We start from the raw sequence: 22,178 nt of genomic DNA on the forward strand, positions 1-22,178 counted from the left end.
AGGGGAATCGTTAGCGGTAAGCTCGTCGTCAATTAATCACTCTCCAAAATTGGTTAACTGCCTGGAGTCCTGATTCAGCCCTCGGACTGTGTATGTGTGTGGATGGACAACTGGCGGAGTAATCAGCTCACTAACGAAACGCTGTGAACGTCATGTTCGAGTGCCAATTCGTTGGTGGATCGAAACTAACCGAAGATCTTGTGAAAAATTTAACGCTGTAGAGAATAAATTCTTCGAAGGGATGCGAAAGCTCTCCGAGGATTTCACGATGTCGCATTGCTTCGTCTGCTTCCCATCAAATATACCTTCTATATATGTAAGCTATTACGAAATCACTCCGTAATACGCACATCTTACGAAAATTTGATGGTAGTAGCTACGGCGATATAAATGGGCGACAGCGACTTGGTAAGGTTCGCCAATTTTTTACAGAGGATCAAGCAATTGTGTTATGGTTTTGGAAGGCGGTGTGAATACACTCGAATCGTGTATTTTTACTCGTGGTAACTTCTGAACGATATTATGCCGCACAGCGTCGTCTTCTATGTATCCACAAATTAATCTCGAGAACAAATTTCTGAAGCTCTAATGAACACGTAACGTTCGTCGTAAAGATATAAGCCAGCCGTTGTATCAAATTTCGTTACACTAATTTACTCCATTTGTGTTTCGTGTGTCACATGTACTTCATAAAGTCTGTAATTAAATTGATGTTGTCCTTTCGCATTATCAATCCCTGTGACAAGGCTCCAATAATTTATCAAAGAAGGTAGCTGAGTTTTTCTTAATTCTAGCTTTCATTCATCGCGCTTATAAAAATGTTATGGTGAATAGGATATTATACAAAAGTTATTATATAAAAGTATACGATGATTCTCATGGCCTGATTCATCCGGTTAAGAGTAGGCGAATGAATGATCACCTCGCGAGTATGAATATATGTATACCTGCAGAAAAACTGTTGGTTAGGCTTTGTTTGTTCCTCAATAACAAAACCCATTTCAATTGTTCCGCATCATCGTACAGCGTGTATGGTACAACATACACACATGTGTTCTAAAGTACATGATACCAACCCTCGATGCTGCAGCCGCATCTAAGCCGAGGTGAAAATATTGTCCGTATGTAATGAAAGGCAGACGTGCTCAATGCGTTCTATCGATCAGTGGATTTAATTCCTGAAGTGAATCCATTAATTAAAAACCGCAAACATCGTTTCCAGCAAATATCACGTATGTAAGTTTGCCTTCAGTTTTTCTTACTATCAGACTAGTAAAAACTCAAACTCTTATTTCGCATTCGCGAGTTGCTTTACCAAAAACGAATAAACTACGGTTGAATTCGCCATATTCGCACCCAGCGCATCCACGGTAAGAAAAGTGTAAATTACTTTTGTGGAGTTGAATGCGAATGCCGGTACGCACCGCGATACGGAGATGTGGAATTTGGGCGATTCACCCGCCGGTCGGCGAGGATCCTGTTTGTTAGGTGTTATCAAAATTTCATCGCATGAACTTCTGTACCTAACCCAATTTGGGGAACGGGCTGCGGGTAAGGCAAAAACACGGCATTTTCTTTTTACTTTTTTTCTCTCCATCTCTCTCTTTCTTTCTCTCTTTCTTTCTGGAAAACGGGGATGGATCTCTTTCTCCGTTTTTTCAACTCATTTTCCCCGTTTTTGTACTCGCACCCCTAAAACGAGGTATCCTTGCGTGAGTATAGTAAAGGAATGAGAGACATAGAAACGTCGTCACTTGAACTTTCTTCAGTGGCAACTTTGCCCGAGAAACAACGAAGAAGACGAGACCAAAAGCATCCCAATCGTGTCTCACAGTGTTGCCTAAACTGCTGGAGTATAGACCATTTCTGAAAAGTTTGTACCGAGTTTAAAACATGCGAGCTGGGTGAAGCTATGCTATTGCTTCTGTATAGTGCGTGTCGGTGACTCACTACTCGGCTAGAACACCTCCTTGTTCGGGGGATGAAAGACTTAAAGCAAATAAAAGCGAGTCTTTCGACTCACAATTTTCAGCTCCGAAACTCACAGTGAGACGTGTAGAAATGTCATTTTACGAAAGTCCTGCATCTGGATATGTTATATTGGATAGACTCAAGCATGTATGGTGATACGAAATTTCTAATTTAGTGCTCGTCTGGTGTATTGTGTTCCAGCGGTTTTCGCACCTTTTTATTTCGGAGAGTTCTATTCCCACACGCCTGTCAAGACCTTCGTCTTATCTCAATCCGTTGGCGTCTTTCTCTGATCAAAGATCTGGATGATTGATGATTGATTATTGGAGTCCGTCGTAACCAGTTCAACAACGCAATGGATTCAGCGAATTTATTGCTACGCCCACTTGGATATCTGGAATTTACTAGTGCTGTGCTCAAAATAACTTGGCCAACGTCTCGAATTCACGTGGCGCCATCGATCGTGACTTGAAAAAAAGAAGAGGAAAAACTTCCAGAGGTCCAATAATGAATTCGAAGTGAGGGAAAAGCCTAATTGGTAATTAGCCGTTGGCCAGAGTTCGTTCGTGATTTGAAACGGAGTTCAAGTGGAGCGACGTCATTGTTTCTGGTAAAAACAATACGGACGTATGAATTCCTTGGTGAAGAAGGGGGGAAAAATCAGCGGCAGACTTGAGTCAAGAGAGGAAATAAAGCACGAAAACAAAAACGAGAAACAAAAGTAAAGGCAAAAGTCAGGAAAGAAACCTGCAAGTATAATAGCCAACGCTGAGGAAATCGTAAGAGCTCCTTGCTGCAGGTGACACGTGTACAATTTTCAGCATCACCAGGCTTTACTTTACAACTACATACCGAACGACTCGACACGATTCCGTGTGGCAGAGCCCAACGAGTTCCATGGGCTGGCGACTCAACGACAACGACCACCATATCGACATCCGGTTGCACCGCATTACAGCTACTGCAAACAACGGACCACCACTCACCGACTGAATTCACTTCATCCTGATAGCCGATCGCATGGCCAATTGTTCCGACGTGAAGGCCAGAAGAAAAATAAATTTTGTTCTTAACTTCGCGCGGGACAAAGCAATGGTGACTTCCAAGCGACTCTTCACACTTCCATCAAAATTACTACCCTCGTCCATGGAGGGTGAGTATGACGTCTGGGTTGGAGGGTTGGATTATGTGTTAAACTAATGGATATGCTTGGTTTGTTATCCTATATTAACAGGTGGAAAAAAATTATCATTACCGGAAAGGTCACGGAAATTAGAGCGCTAATGCATTTTGCAGTTAACGCGCGCTCTTCACTTGCTCGTATAAATAGCTGCGGTCTCAGATTACAACGTCTACTGATAATGCAGCGAACAATGTCAAGAATAAACGTTTATCGCTGACCATTATAACGAATCCCTGTCTTCATTGTAGTCGCGTTCCCTCCTCATATTCCTCGGCCTTGGAATGCCTCGGCTCAAACTACCATTTCTTATGATTTGGTTAATGAAAACGTCATTAGATTTTTGAACACCCAATCCCCCGGTTGAATATTGCCAAGTCGCTAAGACCAGGTGCAAATCGGGCAAATTTATTCCGCTTTCAGATCGAAGTGTATGTCAAGCGATTGTAATGGAAATAAGGAGTGCTGGAGACGTTAATGAGACATTAGAGTCCAGACTGTTTGATACACTGCGAAAGCCGTTCGCTCGTAACGATCACGAGATCATGCCATCGCTATAAAGTATCGGACAACTCGGAGCACATTGAAGAAGTTGATATGATAAATGTTCTGAATAATCGTAAAATAAATCCTGTGATAAATCGTGCGCAGTTATGAAAGAAATCAGCTTCGCCTTTATTAGGTAATTTATGATATATTTTATTGTGTGATTTGTTATACGAGTTATCAGCTTGATATCAAGTACATCATTTGATATCTGATTTAAAATACAATTTTTGATATTATCAGATTTCGAAGGGAAATAAGAGATTTTTGTTGAGCTCGGACCCACGTCCATCGCAGTTTGAGCCAGTCACTCTACCACTTTAGCCACGGCCTTTGTATAGAAAGAATCATTTTCACAGTAATAAATCTCAACTGCGTTAAATGAGGCGAATATCTGTTTTCAAATATTCACAAATTGGAAAGAAATACAATTGGATTACTTGATTCAAGAATTTACTTCAAAAAATCAATATGACCGATTTATGGAAATCTTTAAACACCGAAACTTGGATCAAACACTCGTGTGAAGCATGTGATAAGCATCATCGCTAATTAGGTTCCAAGGTATAATAAAACTTGCTAATCATTTTCTTTGTACTGCAAAACTGTAAGCAGCTTAGTGGACAAATATGCGTTATATTTTTTATATTTTACTCACTTTCATTTACTCAAATTTTTCACACAACTCCGCTCAACTCTTAAGTTTGACATTTGTGTTTGCTCCTTTTTTATTTGAATGGTCAGTTTTATAGATATTTTCGAAATGACTATATGGATCACCAGATGAATCAAGATTCGGATAAACTGTACACTATTATGAATTCTTATAACCTAGACTTTATCAGACTGGTTTTTTTCTATGCAATGAACAGCTGAAGACTACGTGCTTCTCTCATCCGTGATTAAAATGTGAACTTAGGACAAGAAACTTATATTGTAGTAGTATAATAATAATTTTTCGTCTCTTGCAATCTTTATACTTCTCATTACAAGGTACGACCTTCCCTTTTATGAGGCTTGAACAGTGATAAATGGATTGATTAATTAGTGATTATGGGTAAAAGACTATTATTACGTGATTGTTAAGCGTCAAGCTATCTGCTGACAAAATCTGAGTTCATTAGTAACTTATTGCAATTTCTCGTCGATTTTTGTCAACGGAGCTATTGTTGAAAGATGATCGAATTCGAATCCAAGATTACACCATTCGGATAACGATATTTGATGAAAATAATCTTTTATCGCAATAGTTGATCGTAGAGAATCAGTATATTAGGCCAACGGATATCGAGGTTTGCATTTGTGGTCATTGACAGCAGTCATGAAGTTACAGCTCATTCTGGTCGTGGCTTTAGTCGGTTCTGCAATTGCGGACGACGATGCCGAGAAAGTGTGGACTGAAGATGAAGTGGAGGCTCTTATGGCCACTGCGACTAGCGACGTGAATGCAACTGTCGTGAGTATAAGTTTACCAATAAATTTTCGTCCATCACAAGGATTGCAGAGAGTTCGGATCTTGTGTTGTCCCTTGGCTGATTCTTCTGTTTTCTAAAGCCCGAATTGATTGCCCAAAACGGGTACACGGCCGAGATCCACTACGTGACGACCGAGGATGGCTACATTCTGCAAATGCACCGTATCCCTGCAACTCCTACGAGCCCCGCATCCGATGACAAACCTGTCGTATTCCTCATGCACGGAACGGTGTGTAGTTCCGCTGACTTCGTGATCATGGGACCTGGAAAAGGTTTCGGTGAGTTGACGGCCGATTTAATAACGTACTTCCGATACATCTTAAAACGTGTAAGTTCGGTGAACAACGTCTCCTTTGTTTTCTTCAGCTTACATCTTAGCCGATGCCGGATACGACGTGTGGTTGGGTAATGCGAGAGGAAATAAATACTCCAGAAATCACACTACCTTGACAAATTTTACTGGCCCAGACTTCTGGTACTTTGACTGGCATGAAATTGGTTATTACGATCAGCCCGCCATGATAGATTACGCTCTTGAAGTGACGGGTCAGGAAAAAGTGATATTCATAGGTCACAGTCAAGGCACAACAACGTTCTACGTCATGGCCTCTTTGCGGCCCGAATATAATGACAAGATTAAAGTCATGTTTTCTCTGGCACCCGTTGCTTATATGACAAATTTGAAGAGTCCGGTGTTGCAATTTGCCGCCAAATTCGAGAGTTATTTGACGGTGACTAATATTTTTCAATTGCAATTTGGCGTTCGTCAGTGTCACACGAACCGTTCGGTTATGACATAAAAAACTTTTTTTAGGATCTCTTTGAGCTCATCGGTGAGTACGAGTTCTTTCCAAACGGCGATTTCGTTACTGAAATTGGATCTACTTACTGCGACGACGATGCTCTAACGCAATACCTTTGCAGTAACGCCCTATTCTTATTGGTCGGGTTCGACAAAGCTAACTTGAACATTGTAAGTTCATCCGTACCTAGTCGGAAATCCAGCGAAATTTAAATTATACTTGTTTAACGATTCTGTTTGATTACAATTCGAGCCATTCATGATCGACAGACCATGCTGCCAACTATCTTTGGACATACCCCAGCTGGAGCCTCAACTCGCCAAATCGTTCACTATGCTCAAGAAGTTCGATCTGGCAAGTTTGGGTATTACGACCAGGATATGATATCGAATTTGTACAAGTACGGGTCTATCGAAGCACCGAACTACAATCTCAGTGCGATTACTGCTCCTGTTCACGTGATCTACGGTGCCAATGACTATATGTCTGCTGTAGAAGTAAGTCAACTAAAGCGGCTTAGTACGCTTCCCAAGTCCTGCTGTTATGAAAGTTCTTGCATGATCTCAAATCGATGAGACGTTCAATTCTTCTTCGGAGAATCCATTATCAATTTCAGTCCTGGAATTATCCTGTGAGTAATTCGACTAAAATACCCATTCCACGACTCACTTCGTTTCGCCATTTTTATAGGATGTTGAGAAGCACTACACTGAGCTTGGGAACCCAATAGAGATGTACCGAGTGCCTGATGAGAATTGGAATCACGTTGATTACCTCTGGGGTATCACTGCTAAGGAACTTGTTTACGATCACGTCATTTCTACGATAGAAGCAAATTACAGTGACTAATTGTACGACGAATCACCTAATTTTTTTCAATAACTTTACCGCCAAGCTGCGATACCGAACAGGAACTTTGTTATAACAACACATACTCGAGTAACCGAGTAATTAAACACCATTTCAGCAATAACCTCATACTTTATTGACGTGGGAAAAAATGAAACAGATACGTAACACTTTCATCTAGAATACTTTGATGTTAACTCAAAATACGTAGTTGCCAAAGCGTTTCATGGCCATAAACGTCTTGAAATTTTCATATGGGGGATTTTCTCTCACATCACCTAATCGGTTAAGGTTACCGACGACCATCCTTTTGGCAGTTTTTCCCTCGATAGTGCTCCCAAAAAAAATGATGACATGTTTGGCTGTTTTTCGAATAGGTTTCCCAGGTTTGCCACTTCTATTGGTTTTCTAAATTATTTTGCCTATCCATATTCTCGAAAATTGGTATTTTTCAATTGGCTATAACATCCACAGCGGTGGTATTTTTCGAAAAATAACCGGAACAAAAAATTTTTGGGAATGTTCACGCTTTCCAAGGAAAATAAAAAAAAAATTCCCAACCGCATGGTTTCCAGATTTTCTCGTTCCAGAAATTTAGATCATTTTTTCCAAGTTATTTGGACAAGGTGGATTTCCAGAATGAAATCCAAATTCATAATATACTATGTGAACGTACAACTTTGTTTCGCGAAATCAAAGTCATAAATTTGAAACCTTCAAATAGGATATAACCGTATTAGCTTTCTGACTTTTGCTGATTCGTATCGCTAGTCACGGTATTGTGTTTAATCTAGGATGTTGCAGTAAAAGTTCTGTTAGTGCAAAAACGTGAAAAAATTTATCGGGTGTAGATTTTGTTAGTAATATAGCTGGTAATAAAGTTCTGTTAGTTTAAAAGCGTGACAAAATTCATTGCAAACTCGTGAGATTGATTGTGAACCAGTGGCAAGTCAAATTCACCTATAAATACTGGAGCAATCCTTCCTAATTTACAGTTAGTTTATTATCACAGTTGGTTCCGTCCTGCAAAAACATTCTATTACTTTGGTATTATCTCTCGATTATGCGCCAGGAGTAATCCTGGTAAGTTGACAAAAAAAAACCTTCGCCATTTTTTATGGATTTTTGTTCCGTCGACGATTATTCTTTCTCGATCCAAGTGACCGCGATTGACTACCGACTTCTGACGGTGTGATTCCTTTACATTAGAACCTTTGTATACATATACCCTGACATCTTCTCAGGGATTTTTATAGTACCCCTAAGTATAGAATTGAACGCAATAGCCACACGCAATACGATGAGTGTCAACGAGTAATTTGTTTTTAATTTCGCGTTACTCGGTGTCAGAAAATTTTGGCGTACTTTTTTCCATCATTTATGATTCTTCTTTTGCGAATAATTTATTTTTCCATTTTACAATTCAGAAACCTACATCAGAAACTTCATGCTTCTTCACCCTCCGTTTGGATAATCGATCACTAGTAGCAAAATTATCCTCGATTTTTCGAAGAAATCTGACTTGCACAGATTAACGTATAAACATAATTGAAGGGAAGCTTCTCTTTCCTTCGATTCATGAAAGATAATTTTGAAGATTAAAAAATCGTAAGATTTTGAACAGGATAAGTAATGCGTTAAACAATGAAGAGAATTCATAACTTCGCTCCGTAGACCATATAAATGCCTACGTGGTTTTTCAGAATATTTATTACATTGCTATTTTGAATGGAAATCGTGCTTGATCCACAGTAATAAATGGATTGATTAAATAGTGATGATATTGCGCATTAGAAATATCGGGCATATTAGTGGAAGACTATTATCACGTAATTGTTGAAGTTCAAGTTACCAGTTGACAAAATCTGAGTTCATTATAAACTTGTTATAACTTTTCGTTGATTGTTTCAATGGAGCCATTGTTGAAAATGATCCGATTGTGAATCTAAGATCACAACAATATAGGATAACGATATTGAATAAAGGAAATCCGTTATCGCCATAGTTCATCGTACAGAATCAGTATATTGGGCCAACCGAAATCGAGGTTTGCATTCGTGGTCATTGACAGCAGTCATGAAGTTACTGCTCATTCTGGTCGTGGCTTCTGTCGGCTTTGCAATTGCGGACGACGATGCCGAGGAGAAGGTGTGGACTGAAGATGAAGTGGAGGCTCTTAAGGCCAGTGTGACTAGTGACGTGTATGCAACTGTCGTAAGTATGAGTTTACAGATAAATTTTTGTCCAGCACAAGGATTGCAGAGAGTTCGGATCTTGTGTTGTCCCTCGACTGATTCTTCTGTTTTCTAAAGCCCGAATTGATTGCCCAAAACGGGTACACGGCCGAGATCCACTACGTGACGACCGAGGATGGCTACATTCTGCAAATGCACCGTATCCCTGCAACTCCTACGAGCCCCGCATCCGATGACAAACCTGTCGTGTTACTCATGCACGCATTGCTGGGTAGTGCTGCTGATTGGGTGATCATGGGACCTGAAAAAGGTTTCGGTGAGTTGCCGGCCGATTTAATAACGTACATCCGATACATCTTAAAACGTGTAAGTTCGGTGAACAACGTCTCCTTTGTTTTCTTCAGCTTACATCTTAGCCGATGCCGGATACGACGTGTGGTTGGGCAATGCGAGAGGAACTAAATACTCCAGAAATCACACTACCTTGACAGACTTTACTGGCCCAGACTTCTGGTACTTTGACTGGCATGAAATTGGTTATTACGATCAGCCCGCCATGATAGATTACGCTCTTGAAGTGACGGGTCAGGAGAAAGTGATATTCATAGGTCACAGTCAAGGCACAACAACGTTCTACGTCATGGCCTCTTTGCGGCCCGAATACAATGACAAGATTAAAGTCATGTTCTCTCTAGCACCTATTGCTTATGTGTCACATTGCAAAAGTGTGTTGTTGCAATTTGTTGACCAATTCGAATATGGATTGTCGGCAAGTGATATCTTTTAATTACAACTTGACGTTCCTCAGTGTAACGCGAATCGCTCTGTTATTACGTTAAAGACTTTTTTCAGCATCTCCTCAAACTCATCGGTGCGTACGAGTTCTTACCAAACGGCAGTTTCCTTACGAAAATTGGGTCAGTTTACTGCAACGAAGACGCTCTAACGCGATACCTTTGCAGTAACGTCCTATTCTTGATTACCGGGTTCGACATAAGTAACTTGAACCAAGTAAGTTTATCCGAACCTAATAGGAAAACCAGCGAATTTCAAATTACACCTGTTTCACCATTATGTTGAATTACGATTCGATCCACTCATGATCAACAGACCATGCTGTCAGCTATCTTTGGACACACCCCAGCTGGAGCCTCAACTCGCCAAATTCTTCACTACGCTCAACTTATTCGATCTGGCAAGTTTGGGTATTACGACCAGGATTGGATATCGAATTTGTTCAACTACGGGTCCATCGAGGCACCGGACTACAATCTCACCGCGGTGACTGCTCCTGTTCACGTGTTCTACAGTACCAATGACTATTTTTCTGCTGTAGAAGTAAGTCAACTAAAGGGGCTCAGTATAATTCCCAAGTCCTGCTGTTACGGAAGGTCTTGTATGGTCTGATATCGATGATTCGTTTGTTCTTCCTCGGTCAATCCATTATCAATTTCAGTCGTGGAATTATCCTGCGAGTAATTTGACTAAAATACCAATTCCACAACTAAGTTTATTCCGCCATTTTTATAGGATGTTGAGAAGCACTACACTGAGCTTGGAAACCCAATTGAGATGTACCGAGTGCCTTATAAGAAGTGGAATCACGTTGATTACCTCTGGGGTATCACTGCCAAGGAATTCGTTTATGATCCTGTCATTTCTAGGATAAAAGCAAACTACAGTGACTAATTGTACGACGAATCACCTAATTTTTTTCAATAACTGTACCACCAATCGAGAACTTTATCATAACAATATGTACTTGATTAATACAGACCGTAGTGACACTTTTTTTTATTTTTTATTTTATTCTACTTTAATTTATTTTATCTTGGTTTATTTTATTATATTCTATTTAATCGGTTTTGGTATTTGATCTTGTTTTACTTTACTACATGTCATTTTATTTTACCTTATTTTAATCTGCTTTATTCTATTTTATATTATTTTACGTTTTAGTGATTTTACGTGACCTGACTTCTCTCTATTTACAGTTCATTTTTATTTCTTGTTCTGTATCGCTGTACTTACGTTTATTGGTCTTTGATTTTTGTTTTTTCTTTCTTGGCTGTCTTGTTACATATGAATTTATTCAGGTCTTTGATTGTCACCTACTGTGATTTGTAAAGCTCATATGTATTTCTGACCCTAGTTGTCCAACATTGCTATGGGCATTAATATACTTAACCTAACCTTTATTCTCGCGTGTTCGTGATCACTGTGGAATTATAGTACAAACAGCAACAAACTGTGTTGTCCGACCCACTCCTGAGTTCCCGTCAACAAGAACAAAGAACTTTTTTTCACCGTTCAAAAAATGGCAGTTATAAAATTGATCAATAGTCGCCACCCTACTCAAAAACTTTATACGATAAATCTTCTGAAAAATCATTAACGTTACTTTCACCCGATAATTTATTGTGTATTCTGATCCAAATTTCCTCAACGCAGTTGAGATTTATTATTGTAAAACTGATTTTTTCCGACCGACCTTAGCTACGACGGACGTGGGTTTCAAACCTAACGCAAAACTTTCTTTTCCTCCGAAATCTGACAGTATCAATTATTGTATTTTAAATCGGATATCGAATGATGTACTTGAAATCAAGCTGATAACTCGTATAACAAATCACACAATGAAATACATAATAAATTACCTAATAAAGGTGACGCTGATTTCTTTCATAACTTCGTACGATTTATCACATGATTTATTTGACCATTTTTTATAACATTTATCACATCAACTTTATCAGTATAAGGACGACTTGAGTGATGTTTCTCACCCTCCCTGAGGGAGGGAGGGGGGGGGGGGGCACTTGACGGAAACACGCGAAGCCGTAAACCCATCTACGGGATCGAAATCGAAATTGAAGCCACCCTCTGGAACTGGTTAAGTACGATCATTATATCTACTGTCAAGTTATCAAGTGACGTACAGACGAGGAGGTAAACGCCGATCGTATCGCGATTCGAGCCCTGGCGGCTAATTGCCCGTTCATCTCGGCCTCCCTCTCACTCTCGTTCACCCCAAGCATTATCCTCGCCCGTTCTCCATGCTTCTGTCATCTTCCGTCCACCGCACCGGTAGAACCGGCGTGGCGTGCAGCTTATCGCTTATCCCCTGGCGCTTCGCCGCTCATACACATCGCTTTCTTGTTTCAGATTTCAGTTGTTTCCACCCCAGCTAGGGGATGATACGTGCCATTCGATGTCTGGCCCTCGTTGTCTCCGCCCACTGAGCCTCTGCACTTATCCCGTTGAGCTTGCTCGTGGAGCTGAAGTAAAACTCGAAACTCACTAATTGTAAGAGCCGGCCGTTACCGGCTACTGCCGAGGAATCCCGCGACTCAAATCCTCCCTTTCCTCTTCCTCTTCCTAATTGTTTCCCTTTATCGCGACTCAAGCGATTCTAACTGCGCAGTCAAATTTCACCGAAACGCTTTTTCCGCTTGGTTACACTCCATAGTTTTCAGCTGGGTGATGAAATATTCTCGAATTTCGACGGAAAATGGTAAAGGAAAGATCGTACTATCAGTTTCAAGCACGTGCCAACTATTATTGGATATCTCCATTTATAATCGCGGACAGAGAAACGTATAATTTTGATCTCCGATGGAAAATGGAATTGTTGCATTATTTTTCGAAAAATCCGTTTCACCAAAAATAAATTCAATCTAGTTCATAATATCAGAACGTAGAATTAAACGCGTGTATGAGTTCAATTCAATTTAACCTATAATTCATGTATAATTATAATTAGTGTTGAGGTAGAAGGAGAGGAAAACTGCTGCACAAATCACAAACTAATTATAAAAAGAAAAAAAAGGCTTTCGACGTTGTGCACAGCGCTGCTCTATTCATCGTTAAATTATTTCACGCAGCTTTTGAATGCGACATGTGATTAAAAAGCATTGGAATTGAAGTATTTCGCTCCAATGTGAGAGTGGAAAATGTACGCTGCTCCAACATATGTTTTATAATTTTAGAGATCAGATTGCAAATAGTGATGAAAACATGATAGCTCAATGTGTAATATCTCGATGGTACCTTTCTTCTGACGCACCCATATCTTCTCCCATTCATGTTTTTTGTTCGTCTGACTTTTTCGACTTTTCTTTCTTTTCTATCTTGCCTCAATTACCCTCGAGATGTCTGAGAATAAAGTCTATTCTATTTTATTATATATCATTTTTTTTTTTTTCGTGCATTCCGAAATTTTCTTCAATTGACATGACGGAGATGATACAAGAAAATGGAAATACACACGGCTGTAGACGAAAAGAGAAAAAAAAAATGAGTAGAAAGTGATACAATAAAAAAACTTGGATGATCGATAAACCCTGTTCTCGGGCCAATTTATAAACTGTAATACATTTTCATCCCGGCCCGGAATCTCAACCTGACAGTTCAATTCTCAGAGGTCGTGCAGAATAACGGACCGACCTCTAATTCAAAGTATAGTTACTCTGCTGGCAGTTGCACGTGTATCCTTTCTCCATCCAGCATTTGTCCTTCTCTTCCAGCTAGTTCTTGCGGGTTTCTTTATTCTCGGTCATTAGGATAAAGTCCATGAGGAGGCGGAGGAGGAGGAGGAAGAAGAATAAGAGCGAGAGAAAGAAAGGGGCGAATAAAGGAAGCGAAGAAATGAACGGAGCTTCCTTCGCCGGTCGATTATCAACGAAGGCCAAGATATTTCTTGTACATCGGTCTGCCGTCAGAATTATTATACCCTCTGGGGAAAAAGAGCGGAGAAAAGATGGAACAGCAAGGCGAGGGTGAAAGTCGAGAGCAGAAGAAGAAACTTCGTGCAGATCTGTGGGCAGGAGGATTGCGGCCGCGTCAATTCATCAACCGTAAGACTCGATGGCGGTGCAGCCCCGCGTTAAGTCTCGTCGGGAAAAGTGCAACTCCGTTCACTTCGTCGTTCCTTCTCATCCACAACGCAGCCTGCCAAGTTTTCCCGTATTCATGCGGATTACGGAGAGGTTTTGTTTGCTCGCCAGAAAAGATGGATAAGGAAGTCTGGATGGGCAGAGTGAAGAAACCAACCGATCAGCTCGCAAAAAAAAAAACAACCCTTACGCTACATCCACGGGATTTTGGAAGGCGTGATTTACCACCATAGTCTGATTCTCGGCGCACGCAAGGTTCTCTAAGGTCATAGAAAAACCCTTATGGATTTTCTTATCCAGCTATTTTCTCCATGGTCTTGATTATTTTCTCTCTCTCTCTCTCTCTCTCTCTCTCTCTCTCTCGTCTAAAATAATTTTTCCAAGTCATTCGCACTGTAAAGAAACATTCGTTACTTCTGGATTTTCACGTATAGCTTAGATGCAGAAGGTAATGCGAGTCTTATGTTGTACCAAGTTTGTGCGAAAACAAACGGCTTACAATTCTTCTCGCCAACTTCTTTAATCAGCAGATTTGCTGAAGACTGGGAAATATTTGCGGATCGTAGATTGAGAGCAAGAACGCGGATGAGTTAAGTATATAAAAGAGGGGAAAAAAAAAATATTCTCATCGTCAAGAGCTATTAGTGACGCGGGGCGCGTTGCATTGTCAAGGAATAAAAGCACGGAATAAACGGAATACCTACCTAAGTGTGGTTCGCGTGGTGAGGCGATGATTATGAGAAGCGACGAGTCACCCTATATATACATCCGAAGTCGGAATTATTTGTAGAGTCCTCGAATTCAGCCGGGATTTTCTTTCATTTCAGTTCTTCCGATTTTTTTACATTTCATTTATCTTTTTTCCCCGCCTTTTTGCTTCTCCTTGTTCTCGCCTGGGGACACGTTGAAAATCCGAAGAGGCAAAACGGAGCTTGGTTGATTGAACCGCGGGCCGAGTGCAGCGGCTGGCGGTGGGTGACTTGCCAAAATATGCGCAGCCTCGATGAAAAATTCAAGAGACCTCCCCTCCTCTTTTCTTTTTTCGTCCCTCGGCAAAAGCCGGCATTATTTTCCATCCAGATGAAAAATGAAGGGACGAATTCAATTTTGCAAACTGACAAAACGTCCGCGAAGGTGTGCAACGCTTATTCTAGAAATTAAATCACGCCTCTATGGGTGCCTGAGCTGCGTTACAATATCATGGCTCGATATTAATTGTTAAAATCTTTTTTTCGTTCTTTCAGATCGATTCACATGATGCAACGTGACTCGTGAAACATTTCTTTCCAGTTCGAATAATCCTGGACTGATTTTGGCCTGCATTTTAACCACGAAACGATCACACTGACGTAGTTTCGTTGACGTTGTGTTAAAACGAGAAATACCAAAATGAAATCGTTTCCCTCGATTCCGGTTCCAGTGTCAGACGTCGCAGCTGAATATATACAATATACACGTGCGTACGGAGGAAAAACTTTTTTGCATACATTATAAAACTGAGGCTGATTCGCCTGGGAATTCCTAATTTTCGCATTTTCCGTAAGGCATACCGCCAACCAGTTATACGTATAATATCCTGCGCACATGCCGGAATTTCATCATTTATTCATTTTTCTCTACCCATTTATATTATTTTCCCCTCTTCGGCTTCTCTCCATCCATTTATTTTTTCACCGGCAAGTTTTAACTCGCTTTTAATAGTCGTCAAATGTTTGTTGTATAGCCACGCTAACGATCAATGCTGAACGGACGTGAGACCGTTGAAAGAACTCCGCATTATAATTCATGCACACAATATCTCTATATTCAAAAGGCAGGGGGGTTGATTATCGCGTGCGATATGGGGATAAAATAATTACAGCTAAATTGTACGCTTGCGACGAGACCGGCGACAGGTAGGCCAAACACGTATACATACACCCACACCATTGTTGTGAGAATATTTTGGCCTTATTATTAATAATTATTGTCGCTAGTCACGATGCATGATGCGTTATTATACGATCAAGCCTGCACCCTGGCATTGTTCGGGCTGCCTATTAACATCTCGAAATTGCAAGCTCGCTGATTTGCCATACAAGTGGGATAGAGAGAGTCGAGAGAACAATAAGCTCGTGTATTTCGAAGCCTTCGCTTCGGTTCAACGGTGACGGATACAACCTGCTGATGGGGAAGTCAAAGAAAGACAATTATTTCCCGATTCGTGGGCCTTGTGTCATGCTGAGTGAGACTCGAGCTGCTCACGATTCGGCGTAAAAGCTTCGAACGTACACGTAAGCCCGAGTTGCGACGCACTTTATCGCTGCCCTTTGAACTGAGACCATTTCCCATTCAAGCACTTCTGTGCATGAAGGAGACTCGTCGTTCTACGCCCTCATAAATCAAGGGGACAAAGACTGGTAAAACATACAGTGACGCGACTTAACTCCGACGACGTAGTTTCGTTTTCGGGTCAATCATCGGTCCCCAGTTTCCGTATTCCTTCCCCGTCTGATCCTGATTTATCCCTCAGGTGTTTTTGCTCGAAATTTTTGGATAGGAGAAAACTTCTTGCACGTTGAAAAAAATTCAACGACTATTTCATTCTATGTGATAAAATTATTTTCACCCTTGGTCTGGTTTCGAAGTGATTTTCGTCGCAATTCGGGGAATCGTTACGATCGATAACTCGAATTTATGTAACGTGGGACTTTTGTGAACATTGCTTCCGCCGATACGATTCAGGTTATACGATTCATTTCGTCTATCGATCGACACTGACGATTCACTTCGGTCGCCGTATGTAGAGGTGTATATTATTAAAATAGGTTCGATTTGGAGAGAGGAGCTCACACATAACATGACACTGCGTCACGGTGATGGTGATGGATAGGATGGCAAAAGCCAGCGATATTCGATTTCGGAGATCATTACTTATGTTCCACTCACCGTCGTTACTAATCGTCCAACCTAACTAATTGTAAAAGTGAAAAGGAAAAGCAATAAAAAAGCTGAATTTTAAATTATTCTACTATTAAATATACGCATACATGGAGTGACGAGGTGACTGTTCATTTTCCAATAATCTCCTGAATTATCGCAAACTTAAAAATAACGGAAAATTATCATGCGGCGCTTGTACGAATCGAATAGGTCTAGAAGTGTGTAGCCAAATGACGCAAATGACCAAAACCGGGAAACGTAATTTCAACTTGGCCGAGAGATAAACCTGACCCCGCACCCCGCACCCAGAGAAACCCAGAATTCTCTTCTCCGCTGGTCCACGAGGTCTTCAGAAATTTATCAAACGTTGCCCAGACTGTAGTTCAGGCGTGTCAGAATCCTTCATTCGCTTCTCCCCTCCATCCGAGCTCTCTAATGAAACGAGAAATTACTCGCTAGGAGCTAAGCAGCCGAGCATGGCGTAAAACAGAATAAATACGACCCTGCGGATCCCCGGTAACTTCCGGTCCTAGGTGGACTTTATCTCAATCTCACTACAGTCAAATAAAGCGCTAAACTTGTCCGCGTTAAACGCGAAGGAGATGGTGAGGTGTTTTTACCCCTCTGTTTGAGTTCCTTTTTTTCTTGCCTTTTTGTCGCCCTGGTTCGGCGGTCGTGTTCAGTGGTCAACTGAAAGAGCGGACCTTTTTCCCAGTGCCGGTGCTGATTACGGCTTTGTGTCATCCCGCGGGATACAGAGAGTAGAACGAAGCCGCAGAGAAGTACACTTTGAGCTCAGCCGTGTGCTGTTGAGTGGGTGAAAGAGGGGCGGGAGAAAGTGACGGGACGGGAAGGGGTGAAAGAAAACGGGAAAAAGGGAGCGAGATGAAGAAGGAAAAATTGCGCGGCCCTCGAGACTGAGAACTGTAAACAACTAATGAACTGTTGTTTTTTCAAAGATAACACCGACTTGCATCAAGTTTATTGACGAGCCAGATTTCCTCAGATTCCGAATTCGTGTAAGAATTCTGGACCTTTTAATGTTACAGATTTCTCAAGCGTAGGTGCACATTGAAAATGAACTAATATAATATAACATTAACGAATAGTGTAAATATATTGAATGATAATCACCAAATTCCTAACAAGATTGCTTGAGACTTTTACGAGCTTTCCGTGTAAATACTAGAACTGAAGCTCGAAGGATTTGGCCATGAAAATATTTTCACTCTATTTCAATTTTCAATGTGAATAGTTATGGACCCTGATAATTGAAATCATACATCAAAGATCGACAAGCTGAGATAAGTTTACACGAACTAATTTGAATTTCCATTCCACAGAATCCAGCGTTTCATAAAATTATTATAACGTAACTGGACCTGCATTTCTCAGAATAAACTCATCTACCTCTCCATAGAGGCAATTTTATTCTTGCTTGATTAAATTTTTCATTTTCACAAGGACGTGCACTTTTATGCTTCTATATTCAAATAGCGCGACACAAGAAGCCACCATTACATTTTTCTAACGCAATTTATTCGTAAATGTATTTAAAATCAATGCATTCAAAGCCTGGGATGAAATACCATAACGCAAGAAATACATTTCCGTTGATTCTACGAGGCATTTTTACGAGACATAAAATATCGATACACGGCAATATAAATATAAGGTTGAGTGAAGAGCACACGTGTCTTTTTCTCCGTACCAACGTTTCCAGTAAAAATTTTCGAATCACTCGCGGATTCTGATTCCATCGGATCCCAGCGCGAACCCGTTTACCGCGAATGGGGTGATTATTTATCCGTGTAACACGCGTGTAAACGCGTTCTCGAGGTTTTCCACTCGAGTTTCTAAACCGTTCAACAATTCTACGTGTAACACAGCTCGAGTACCTTTGCGGTTACGTTTTATCCCCGCGGTTGCTTTGCATCGATTTCTCATCACCGCTCGTTCAGATCCGTTTGACACTCCATGTCCGCTCCAAATTGGCAAATACATAACACGACTCCCTCCCACTCACTCCTCCTCATTTCCATTTTTGTGGCAACGATGTGGATATTTTCATCAAAAATTAACATATTAAGGAGAGTTCTGCGGACAGATCCCGATACCGACATCGGTTATCCGTACCAATCCTTACCTTTCCCATGTACCCCATCTGGTACTCGAAATCTCTACCGCTCGTACCGCTACCAACAAGCCGCGATAAGTTTAGGCGCGATCACGGGGGTACGCGATTGAGTGGATCGTCGTTAACCGCAAGATGGCGCTGATCGTTGGAAAAATAAATAACTAATCGGGAATCGACGCTCGGTTAGTCAGTCTGATTCGAGTCTCCGGCCATTCCAGTCGCGGTTGGAACTCTCGTGTTCTCTTCCTCTGCTCTTTCATTTAAACAGTAGGTTCTCGCCAGCCGATCGAATCTCCGTAGATTCACGCCTTCGACCTCTGAATCTCTCGGCAGCTCTCCACTTGCGAGATACAACCATTGATCGTACACTAACACCTCATACATTCGTTACACAACTTTACTACTGTAATAATAAGGGGTTTTTATGCGTCAGCGACTTTTCCCCTGTGAGCCAATAAATTGCAACAATTTATCTTGGCTCTATTGAGTATTTAGACTAATTTATTTCGTTCCATATTTCATCCTTTAATCCTTATTTCTATTCATATACAATCACGGAAGCCTTCTATGTTGAAAAGTTTTCCGAAGCTACATCCCCACTCTGATAGACTTTATCGGTCATCGGGAAAAAGGGGTTTGAGTCTGAGCTGTGAAGCGGCTAAGATGTCGATAATACGTCGGTATCGGGATCTGCACGCGGAACTCTCCTTATTATACTACTTTCGAATCACTCGAGTGGTCTAAAAATTGTCGCAAGATAAATCGTAAGGTTTTTATGTACATGTAATGTGTCTGTTTCACTTACAGAATATACCCCGTACCAGAGTGAATTTTTATTTCATACGTCAGAACGCATCTGACGTGAAAATCGAATTTACTATTTCGTATATGAGCACGTTGAAGGCCTTTGAGACAAGAACCTGGGACGATACGGACACGCAACAGTTGACGAGAGTTGATTCGGTTACCTACTCGGGAATTGGACAAAGGATTCTACCAAAAGCTGGAAAAATCTTCTCGGAACTACAACCGGAGGCAATTCAAACAGCCGCGTCTCCCGTCGAACGTATCTGTGTATTTGTTCACGGTTCGGTTCGGATGCTGCCGCGGGATTCCAAACTAGGAAATCCCGTCTCCCGGAATCCGGAAGTCCTGAATAAAAACTCCGACGAGCTGATGAAACGGTGGATGACGACGATGATGATAATGAGGATACAAGGAAGTCCCATTGTTCCTACCAAGCGAGGTGAGTGAGATTAAAACGATGAATAATCACGAAGAAAGTGACCAGATTATCCCGTTTTCTTCCTCTCTTTCTCTCCCCGAGTTCCGGTGGCATATTCTTTATTCTCAGAACCTCTTAATTAATATTAATTGACCGTACAGACGAGCAAGCTATCGAGATTCTCCGCGCCCTCGCCGTTCTCCCCATTTCCATTCTCGAAAAAAGCGTTCCTTCTGCTTTTTTCCTTCTTCTTCTTCTTCAGCTTGATTCCGATTCCGAGCCCCGTACATTAACATACATATACATAAATTTAACTCCCGGCTGAAGCTTTTCGCTTCGTTACATTCTCTTCTTTGTGCTTGAAGAAAAATCAGAAGAATGCAACAATTTGAATTATTGGACATAGAGAGAAGGATCAGTAATTGGAAATAATTTTCCCACAACGTGACGAGAGGAACGAATCTTTGACAATGCTTTCGACTCAATTATACAGTTTCATAGTCAGAATGCAAACGGATAGCGGCGATTCTCTTTATTTCCATTCTCCTTTTCTTCTTCCACTTTGCCTTTTTTTTGTTCCACTGTAACTTTTTCCTCTGCTGTTTTTTTTTTGTCTTTTCTTTTCGTACACTAGCTCGATTCAGTGGTAAACTTTTACCTCACGGACTGCAACGTAAGGGGCTATAATTTCACGAGCTAACGAAGCTGACGAGCAAAAAGTTGGAACTTCCTCTGCCAGTTTCGCGAGAGAGAAATCAGCAGGATTTTCTCTTCCAGCCTCCTTCTCTCACTCACTCCGAACGATTTTACGCGTGAACAAGAACCGAAAGGATATTGTTGAATACTTATACACGTCATGCTGAACGTAAAAGTAAAAAACAAGAGCAAGGAAATGAAAGCGAGGAGTAGGACAGGAAACTTGACCCAACTACCGTCGTTTCCGCTCAACCGAAAGGGCTGCATGTGACGGAAATACGCGGTAGCCCAACAACGATCGTGTCGAAGGACTTTACTTCGGAAACAGCGCGAATTGAATAGGGAAGGAAAAGTGCACAAGTTCAGAGTCGATTTATCGAAAAAGATCGTTTTGCAAATCGGAATATCACGCGATCTAAACTATCATTACTATCATTGAAAGAATAATCCTCGCAGACGTTGTACCGGAAGAGATAAAACAGGCTTAGGGGGAGGGTGACAGGGAGCTTAGCTAACTAAGGTAGTTGCCGGAGGTTATCTTCGCCGGCCCCTCGATTGCACCCCGAGCCTCCAGACAGTGCAGATAGCCGTGAAACTGTACCTTTGAGATTTGTGGATACCTACGGCATAATATATATGTATATATATATACGCTCCTCCCGCGATCTTCCATGATTTAAAGGTGGACCCTGCCGCTTAATCCCAGACCCGCTGTCTTCGCCCAAGTTTATTACTTAAGCCCTTGTTTACAGGGAGAACATTCACTCAACGGTTTCTTGCGTCAGTCTCTGGAGCAATTCCAACCCCGCGATTTATTTCACCGTTTATATTCTACTCTTTTGTATTGCGTCTGTGTACTTGTTTCGATGACGATGACGGTTCTATTCGATCGTGAAACGCGATGGCAGCGCATGCCTCAAATCGGGCCGCTTTTGAGGCATGATAATACGCCAATACTCTACTTGTTTCGTGTTCGCCGTGCGAAGAACCGTCTTTGAACTAGGTATTGCAGGTTGTCTGTACACGCCTATCAGCAGAGGATTCGGTTACAGCACACAAATCAAAGGACGCTTCCTGCATCCCAACTGATTCAAAGGAGTCTCTGCACGGCAACGACTACAGCTTCGTTTCCATCGCCGCTCTCGAGAATACTCTCGTCAATCGTTAACGAGCCATGCATAAACATAGGTGCACACCTTGTTGTATGTTCACGAACCGCGCGAATTTTTGTTTCGCAAACTGCAATCGCGTCTCTTTTCCTTTCGCGAATACCAAAAATCTTCC

The 22,178-nt window shown here is 41.3% G+C and overlaps 4 protein-coding genes across 4 annotated transcripts in view; 3 read left to right on the forward strand and 1 right to left on the reverse strand.

Moving 5' to 3' along the window:
* Window positions 1-22,178, reverse strand: part of LOC124412525 (protein O-mannosyl-transferase TMTC1-like) — a 143,739-nt gene that overhangs the window by 108,230 nt on the left and 13,331 nt on the right. The gene's annotated exons all lie outside the window — the stretch shown is intronic.
* Window positions 1-22,178, forward strand: part of LOC124412537 — a 35,203-nt gene that overhangs the window by 6,475 nt on the left and 6,550 nt on the right. Inside the window, exon 2 of the mRNA XM_046892494.1 lies at window positions 19,867-20,219. Within this exon, the coding sequence (XP_046748450.1) occupies window positions 19,867-20,219 (353 nt within the window). The remainder of the gene's footprint in view (window positions 1-19,866; window positions 20,220-22,178) is intronic.
* Window positions 5,019-6,848, forward strand: LOC124412539 (lipase 3-like). The gene is made up of 6 exons (XM_046892496.1): window positions 5,019-5,153; window positions 5,252-5,450; window positions 5,539-5,903; window positions 5,987-6,145; window positions 6,245-6,472; window positions 6,666-6,848. Exons 1-6 carry the CDS (start codon window positions 5,019-5,021, stop codon window positions 6,822-6,824), a joined length of 1,245 nt encoding a protein of 414 aa, XP_046748452.1. The 3' UTR covers window positions 6,825-6,848.
* On the forward strand, window positions 7,859-10,795 carry LOC124412530 (lipase 3-like). Its single transcript, XM_046892479.1, has 7 exons — window positions 7,859-7,907; window positions 8,830-9,038; window positions 9,137-9,335; window positions 9,424-9,788; window positions 9,872-10,030; window positions 10,130-10,357; window positions 10,550-10,795. Exons 2-7 carry the CDS (start codon window positions 8,901-8,903, stop codon window positions 10,706-10,708), a joined length of 1,248 nt encoding a protein of 415 aa, XP_046748435.1. The 5' UTR covers window positions 7,859-7,907; window positions 8,830-8,900; the 3' UTR covers window positions 10,709-10,795.

This window comes from Diprion similis, chromosome 11, assembly GCF_021155765.1.
Source record: "Diprion similis isolate iyDipSimi1 chromosome 11, iyDipSimi1.1, whole genome shotgun sequence".
NCBI classification, from domain to species: Eukaryota; Metazoa; Arthropoda; class Insecta; order Hymenoptera; family Diprionidae; genus Diprion; species Diprion similis.

Excerpts from the sequence above, each read along its gene's own strand:
- LOC124412539 (XM_046892496.1), top strand. The coding sequence starts at position 5,019 with ATGAAGTTACAGCTCATTCTGGTCGTGGCTTTAGTCGGTTCTGCAATT. Across the intron at positions 5,451-5,538 it reads GGGACCTGGAAAAGGTTTCG|CTTACATCTTAGCCGATGCC; the intron begins GTGAGTTGACGG and ends TGTTTTCTTCAG. Across the intron at positions 5,904-5,986 it reads AATTCGAGAGTTATTTGACG|GATCTCTTTGAGCTCATCGG; the intron begins GTGACTAATATT and ends AACTTTTTTTAG.
- LOC124412530 (XM_046892479.1), top strand. The coding sequence starts at position 8,901 with ATGAAGTTACTGCTCATTCTGGTCGTGGCTTCTGTCGGCTTTGCAATT. Across the intron at positions 9,039-9,136 it reads GTGACGTGTATGCAACTGTC|CCCGAATTGATTGCCCAAAA; the intron begins GTAAGTATGAGT and ends TGTTTTCTAAAG. Across the intron at positions 10,031-10,129 it reads ACATAAGTAACTTGAACCAA|ACCATGCTGTCAGCTATCTT; the intron begins GTAAGTTTATCC and ends CATGATCAACAG.